This window comes from Elephantulus edwardii, unplaced genomic scaffold (assembly GCF_000299155.1).
Source record: "Elephantulus edwardii isolate Elephantulus edwardi_28Jun2011 unplaced genomic scaffold, EleEdw1.0 scaffold00094, whole genome shotgun sequence".
Classification (NCBI taxonomy): Eukaryota; Metazoa; Chordata; class Mammalia; order Macroscelidea; family Macroscelididae; genus Elephantulus; species Elephantulus edwardii.
The window spans coordinates 4,491,964-4,499,684 of record NW_006399844.1 but is presented as its reverse complement, the minus strand read 5'-3'; the positions used below and the strand labels follow the sequence as shown (position 1 = coordinate 4,499,684).

The following is a 7,721-nucleotide window of genomic DNA, read 5'->3' as shown; positions in this document are numbered from 1 at the left end:
GAATTTACCTTGAAAAGATTAAAAATGGGTTTTGGCAAGAAAGTAAAAGAAGGGGGGTTTTTGTTTGCTGGATAGAGTTTATATATTTTCTTTTTGGTTGAATTTTGATAGAGGGTAATGTGCTGGATTGGGGTGGGGGAGCAGGTAGGGAGGAGGGAGAGGAGAGGCAGAGGAGTATGGCCTGTTCATCTGTGAGGTTTGGTCTGGAGGCTGGGGAAGGGTGGAATGAGAGAATATTTTCTGGGTGGGGTCAGAAAAAGGAGACAGATGATGTTTCATCTGTGGGTTAGGGTTGGAAAAGGAAGGAGATGTTTTAGTTTCAGAAGATTTAAGATTTTTTTAACTGGGAGGTTACTTATGAGTTTAAAAATTTGGCTGCAGTTTCGGGCTGTGTCTGGGAGAGCCCAGAGGGACAAAAAAGGGAGGGGTGCTTTTGTGTATGGCAGTGGTGGGAGATTAGGAAGGAGGGTAGAAGGTGCTTGAGAGATCAAAGATCAAAGGAGGTTGTTTTGATCGGGAAGGGGAAAGACTTAGAAAAGAGTTAAAAGAATTTGCTAAGTATGGCAGTTTTGACAGAAGGATGGAGAGAGAACTGATACCACTTACCCCAAATTGGTCTATTGTTGTTCAGAAGGCCAGCAATGAATGGCAAGAGGCAGAAAGCCTGGAGAAAGTGTCTTGTCGGCAGTTTAAAGAGGGGCAGCCAGGAAGTGGATCAAGCCCATGGGGGAGTGAAAAGAATTAGGGTGATTCAGCACATTTTAGGTGCCTTTAGGCCTGAGAGGGACAGATGACACCAATTTTGCAGAGTTTCTAGAGAATATGAATATGGAATCAAGGCTGGCTCCAAGGAAGGAGAGAGAGAGATGTGAAAGCGGAAAGTAAAAAAAGTTTGAATATAGGAAATCTCTGACCATTTGCCATTTCAGTACTTATGTTTTGAAAGGACAGATGGATTGCATGAGCCCAATTTAGATTACAAAATTTGAGAATGCTTTAAATTAGGCTTGTAATGCTGAAGGGGTGCAAGTTTTTAGAGGAGGCTGATTAGGCGTAATGCCCAAGGTGCCTGAGTTTTAGAGGAGGTAGAACAAATGACTGTCCCGGGGACAGATCTTACCTGTATTCAGGTTTTGTAGATCTGGGGCATGTAGAATCTTGCAGAATCTGACATCTCCAACTGTCAGAAACGGTCATATCCTTCTGACAGCCGTCAGGGGTCTGTAAGGGTCCCCCAGGGCCCAGAGGGAAAGGGAAAGGGGAGTATTGGCCCCTGGGCACCTCAAGGAGCAATGATGGGCTCTAGGTGGTTGAGAATTGAGAGTCCTGTTAGATGTTGTTGGATTCAAATGTCATATAGCCTTCGAACTTTGGAACCAGGGAGAAGAGAAGGACAAGGCAGAGATGGAGAAGTTTGCCTTATTTTGGAGGGTACAATCCAGATCAATAAAGAGCCAGGGCAGGCTCTTTGCTCGTATAGCAATAAGGCTGTGAGAGCCATTCCCTCAGAGGACAGCTATACTTGGTTGCTATTTAGCTGTAATGAGCTCAGAGGGTCAGCTTGCTCCCCTTTTTGGCCAGTTGTAGAGGAGAGGAAAGGAGATTTTGTCCTACGACTGAGTATTCTTCCCAGCTAGATCAATTTCTGGTCAGCAATTGTATATTAGAAAAAGAGTTGAGGGTGAGAGAGAGAAAAAAAAAAAAAAGAAACTGGTCTCAAGAAACAAACACATCTTTATTTCATGGTCTGAGAGGGACATCAAGTGACCAGGAACAGAAAAAGTCAAAATGATGTGAGGGTGGTCTAGGGGAGCCTCTTTTTTTTTTTTTAAACAGAAAAAAAAAAATAACTATTCCATTCAGGGTGGTGTCCAGCTCAGTACTTCTGGAACTGCTTCTTGGTGCCCGCGGCCTTGGTGACCTTGAGCACGCTGAAGCGCATGGTCTTGCTCAGTGGCCGGCACTCGCCCACGGTGACAATGTCTCCAATCTGGACATCTCTGAAGCAGGGAGACAGGTGCACGGACATGTTCTTGTGACGCTTCTCAAAGCGATTGTACTTGCGGATGTAGTGGAGGTAATCTCGGTGGATAACGATGGTCCTCTGCATCTTCATCTTTGTCACCATGCCAGACAGAATTCGTCCTCGGTTGGCGACATTACCAGTGAAAGGACATTTCTTATCAATGTAGGTGGCCTTGATGGCCTCCTTGGGCATCTTGAGGCCCAGACCGATGTTCTTGTAATAACGTGGGAGCTTCTCCTTGCCAGTTTCACCCAACAGCACTCTCTTTTTGTTCTGGAAGATGGTGGGCTGCTTCTGGTAGGCGCGCTCGGTCTGGATGTCTGCCATCTTTCCGGCCGCTTGGAAAAAGGAAAGCCGCTGTGGCTTCCGGGTTTCCTTATCTGGCAGCCTCTTTTTATAGGGTTCTGGAAGGGTCTAGGGAAGATGGTATTTTGTTCTGGGGTTGTTAATTAACTTGGGTTTGGGCTTTTGTGATTAGTCCCAGAGCTTTATAAGGATCCATTCATGGTCCTGGATCTGATTGTGATGTCATCAGGTTTCTGAAGGAGTGATTAGTCCTTGGGACAACTTCTTGACATTCTACCTTCAGGGGAAAATTAGGATATTGAAAAAGGATTGCCTTAATGGAAAAAAAGGAGGTTAGGAATGTAAAGAAAAAGCCCATGCCTTGAGGGCTTTGTAGAAAATGTGGAAAAAGGATATCATTGAACTAATGAATGTAAATTTGTATTTGATAAACAGGGCAATAAGACTGAGTTGGGGAAACTACAAGAGAGGCCTATCAACTTAGGGGCTCCATACAATTCACTGCAAGTTGTCTACAGTATCTTGTGAGCAAAGGCAATCCTACTATAAACAGCAACAGTGTATCTCAGACTTATTCCATGCCACCATAGGAAGTATGACATTAGATAGCGCTCTTCCTCAAAATAATATTATGATAACAGAATAGGGAGTTTATAAAATACAAGCTCGAATTTTTGGACCAATTCCTAAAGATACTGTTGGACAAATTATTGGAAGAAATAGTTTAACTAGTAAAGGTATCTTTGTTCATCTAGGGATTATTGATTCTGACTATAAAGGAGAAATAATTGTAATGATGTCTACTAGAAAACCTTAAAACTTATTAAAGGGTCAGAGAATTTTTTTTTTTTTTTTTTTTAGGGTCAGAGAATTGCTCAGTTATTATTAATACCATATATTAAGCAAAAGGCAGCTCCAATACAAAGACAGGGACGTTTTGGCAGTACAGGCTCTAACATAAATTAGAATGTCATTATTAATAATGAGAAACCACAAATGATTGCTACAATTGAAGGACATAAAATATAAGGATTAGTTGATAAAGATGCTTATATTTTAATCATAGCTACTCATCATTGGCCCACTGAGTTAACCTTAAAGGATATATCTGTTACTTTTACTGGAATTAGTACTATGACTGGAGTCAAACAAAGTGAATATATTTTAGAATGAGAAGGGCCAGAAGGTCAAAGGGCTAAGCTGCAGCCTTTTATAGGTGATATTGCAGTTACCCTATGGGGTAGAGCCTTATTATCATACTGGGAAGCAACATTACAAATCCCTATTCTCTCTACCCAGGCAAAAAATAGATGTTGAATATGAATTATATTTCAGGAAAAGAACTGGGGGGGAAAGAAACAAGGAATTGTTAGTTTTCAAAAACCTAAATCTAATTTTTCTTTTTTTTTATGGTTTTGGATTTGTTTATTAAAAATGACATTTGTATTAAAAGTCTTAAAATGAAGAGACAACAGTTAAACACATGTCAGGAATTTTAAAAAAATTATAATTAGTTGGAATCCTCTTGGTACAGCACAATAGTCAATTGTGCTCTTTGCTTTTGGAGGAACATTCTAGAACAGTCAACCATTATAAAAATGAAAAAAAAGGAGCTAATGCCTGAAAATTTGAACAAAATGATGGACACACACACAAAGAGACAGAAAAAGAGAAAATGCAAAGCATGAGAACTAAGTTTTAACGACTGGAAATAATACAGAAATTCATTAAACAACAGGCTCTATTGTTTAGGAGGATTACTAAAAGGGAACCGGGAAGTGGATTGGAGAATAGCAGATACTAGTTTATGGTGGGAAGTTCACAGGTTGGCACAGGCTGGAACAGGTGAGTTTTGAAGGCACTCTGCAGACACAGGGATGCTGGGCGCCCTGAATCACATTTAGGAAGTCTTTGTATGGTATTTTAAAGGGCTAGTCATCAAAATCTGTCTGCCACACAAACAATTTTTAAAAAGGCAAAGAAAAACTAAACATATCAAAGGACACACACATACAATAGTTCACAAAAAGGTGCAGATCTGTAGCATTTTTTTCACAGCTGATAAAAAAAAAAAATACTACCATTCTCCCCTCAGACTTACCTTTGATACAGTAGGTAAACAAAATAGATCCCCCCCTAAAATATCAGCAGACACTTTCTGGCACCCCACACTGTATTGGTGTCAGTGTTAACTGTCGCAGTACAAAACTCCAATACTTAAGATTGGATACACTATTAACAAGAATCCAACTTTGCATAGACATCCTCAGAATCACAGTATGTCACAGGGTTGCCCTTCAAAGCTGGCAGAGAAAGAACCCGATCTTCATTTACAGCTCCTCCTTGGAAAACAAGGGGGGGGGGCAACCAAAAGGAGAAAAACCCCACAACTTTCTTCCTCTCCTCCTGCTCCTTCCTTCATATGCTTCTCCCAGACTTCCTTCCACGTATTTAAAAGTTGGAACTAGAAAACTGTTGTTGACAAGGAAAAACAACCATCAAAAACCCACAATCTCCTTTCCTCTACCCCACCCCCATTATTTTCCAGGATGAAAGTTTTGTTTTCCAAAGGGCGCTTAAATGGGGACATATGTGTCAATCAAAATCATGAAAAATCTACACGGTGCAAAGAGCTAAATTTCCACCAAGGTCTTAGATGGTCAAATAAAACATCTCTTGGCACAGGAGGCGGCAGAGTACACAGGTAGTGGAGGCCAGCCAGGCTCCTGGGACACCCCGGTCAATGCAAAGTTGTTTCCAATCTCAAAGCAAGAAAAGAAATCACATTTAGAGAGCCGGGTGCGTTTGGCTTTGTGCCTGAGGATCACGCAGGCCGAGCAGCAGCCCTGGTCCCCACTGGGCTGCGCCGTGTAGTTCATCTGCCCCAATATTTGGGCGAACAGCTCGTCCACCAAGGCTTTGTTTTTGGCAGATGTCTCCATTAAGGGGCAGCTCCACTCCTCGGCCTGGCCCTTGAGCTCGCCGTACGATACCTCACGCTCGCCCTCCAGGTCCACTTTGTTATCTACCAGGTTCATGGGCACGTGCTTGTACGGCTTCGCCCAGATGATATGGTACCGCATGGGATTGAGGTCCTGGAAGCTCTGTTGGTTGACAAGGCTGTAAGCCATGGATGAAGCCCTGGTTGTTCTTGAGGTGCATGGACACAAACTGCTCTCCAGCACCAATGATGATGAGTCTACCTCGATCTCCTTGCAGTTTAAGTCCTCGATGGTGGGGTTGTACTTCTCAATGAAAGAGCCCATCAAGAACTGCACGGTGAGTGCAGACTTGCTCACGCCGCCCTAGCCCAGCACCACCACTAGCCGGATGCTTGCCATGGCACATTGGGGCTGAACACTGGGGAAGGCTGGGCGGCTGCACTATGGCCCTTCCTCGGTTCCAAAGGCAAACCCATGAGAGCGAGCACGGCCGGGCGGAGGAGCAGGGGCCACACATCGGGCTGCCTGGTGGCGCGTCCTCGGGGCGTGGGTCTGGGGCCCCGCAGCAGCAGCCCAGGACCGGTAGGACAATGCCAGCAGCTTCCGCGAGGACATGGCTGGCAGCCCCGGAGCTCCGGGAAGCGGTGGCGGAGGGCTGCGGAGGTGGCTCCTAATTGTGCGTCAGGCTGGGGCGCAGATGGCATGACTCCCCATGGAGCGTGACTCCCCCGCTCCCCCCCCCACTGTGGCCCATCACGCTTTCATAGTCATGATTTTTTCCATGCTCAAGTCCATTGGATCTGCGATGGGAAAGTCTGCTGTTAGGGACCTTTCCAAAGTTCTGAAGAGCAATGCTGTCTCTCTGGAGACTAAGGTGCATCTGATACAGGCCATGGTCTTTGCAATCACTTGTTATGCATCAGAGAGTTGGACAATGACTAGGGAGGATAGAAGGAGAATTGATGTCTCTGAGCTGTGGTGCTGGAGAAGAGTATTGAGGGTTCCATGGACTCCTGAGAAGAGTTGTTGGTACCAGTTGGATGAGATTCGTCAGGAGCACCAACAGAGCCATAAGCCGTCAATGAAACGTTCCCTCCCAGAAATTCATCTCCTTGAACTGAATGGATGAGATCATTCAAAAACTTATAGTAAAGATTGCTGGACAAAAAGCCAGGCAAAAAGACCTCCATTGTTGTCCAGGCCTGGCATAATGGAGTTGTGAAACAGTTGGGGAGTGGCCCACCTTCTCTACAGATATTAGATTCAATTTCTAACTGTACAATGTCATCAAAACCAAGGGGATGTGTGGCTTGAAGGGAGAAGTACTTGTCATATAAAATCATGGCATCATTCTGTGCCTCTTGTCCATCATATTGGCCCTTTTTGGCAGCAAGCTGAGACTGGAAGTTAATCTCCAGCTAACCAGAACTGTAAGATATTCATAGCATCCTCTTTTTCCATGTACTCAGAGAAATAAAAGAGGGCTGACTCACAGAAGAGCATGTCAGCCAGGTAAACAGTTCCACTGGTTAGTACTTCAATCTGATATTTACAGAAATGGTGACTTCTTAGAAACTCACTAAAGTGTTCTTGCTCCATTGCACTGAAGACTATGGACTGTGCCAAAACAAAACAGTTGGAATCCACCTGTCCATCTTCTCCACATATTTTAGCTATAATGTAATTTCTCATTGCTTCTGTAATTGGTATTGGCTTAGCAGCATCTGGTGAGATATATTTAGTAAAAGTATTCACTGCATCTTGTTCAATACCTTTACTGGAGATCTTTTTTCTTTATACAGCTTCAAGTTACTGTCCAGTGTCTTTTCATTCCAATCCGAAAACCTGCCTTTAGCATATTTTGTAGGGCACATTTTATGGTAACAAATGCCCTGAGTTTTTTCTTTCTCTGGGAATGTTTTACTGTTGCCCTCATTTTTTCAGGGAAGTTTTGCCAGGTAAGAATTCTCAGTTGATAGCTGTTTAATTTCAGCATTTAAATGTCATCCCACTGTCTTCTAGGCTCCAAAGTTTCCAGGTCACCAAAATGAGCGGCCTCCATGTGACTTGGCTGCTTCTTAAGCGCTGCTGTCCTACTACTTGAAAAGGAGTCCATGTTGGCAGAAATGGCATTGATTGCAACATGACTTGGTCCTGCAACCTCCAGCAAGGCATGATCTTTAGTGCTTTTTTGTGGGGAATGTACAGATGTTGAAGCTTTCCGCCGGAAGAAGGACATGGCGGGGCCCAGATCAGGTCGGAGGGCCCGGGGGGACTGTCGTGGGGAGGGACAGGCTCCCCTCATTCAGGAACAGCCCAAACTTCCAGGTCTGAAGCAGCCGTGACACTAACTAGAAAAAAACACCCTTTCTCTGGGTGTGGGCCCCACCACCTCCAGGAGAAGGCCGGTCATAGCCTACCGCCATACTATCAACAAGCCGCCCTCC

At 44.3% G+C, this 7,721-nt stretch overlaps 2 protein-coding genes and 2 pseudogenes across 2 annotated transcripts in view; all 4 read right to left on the bottom strand.

The window, feature by feature from the left end:
• Nucleotides 1-1,866: 1,866 nt before the first annotated feature.
• On the bottom strand, nucleotides 1,867-2,401 carry LOC102843557 (40S ribosomal protein S11-like). The gene has a single exon (XM_006890924.1). The coding sequence runs from the start codon at nucleotides 2,351-2,353 to the stop codon at nucleotides 1,877-1,879; it is 477 nt and encodes a 158-aa protein (XP_006890986.1). The 5' UTR covers nucleotides 2,354-2,401; the 3' UTR covers nucleotides 1,867-1,876.
• Nucleotides 2,402-4,992: 2,591 nt separating this feature from the next.
• Nucleotides 4,993-5,673, bottom strand: LOC102844641 (annotated as a pseudogene).
• A 42-nt stretch (nucleotides 5,674-5,715) lies between these two features.
• Nucleotides 5,716-7,579, bottom strand: LOC102844222 (annotated as a pseudogene).
• A 111-nt stretch (nucleotides 7,580-7,690) lies between these two features.
• The window catches only part of LOC102843819 (endoplasmic reticulum lectin 1-like), a 2,120-nt gene continuing 2,089 nt past the window's right edge, over nucleotides 7,691-7,721 (bottom strand). The window contains exon 2 of the mRNA XM_006891062.1: nucleotides 7,691-7,717. Coding sequence (XP_006891124.1) covers nucleotides 7,691-7,717 — 27 coding nt within the window. The remainder of the gene's footprint in view (nucleotides 7,718-7,721) is intronic.

Coding starts and splice junctions, on each gene's coding strand:
- LOC102843557 (XM_006890924.1), bottom strand. CDS start 2,353: ATGGCAGACATCCAGACCGAGCGCGCCTACCAGAAGCAGCCCACCATC.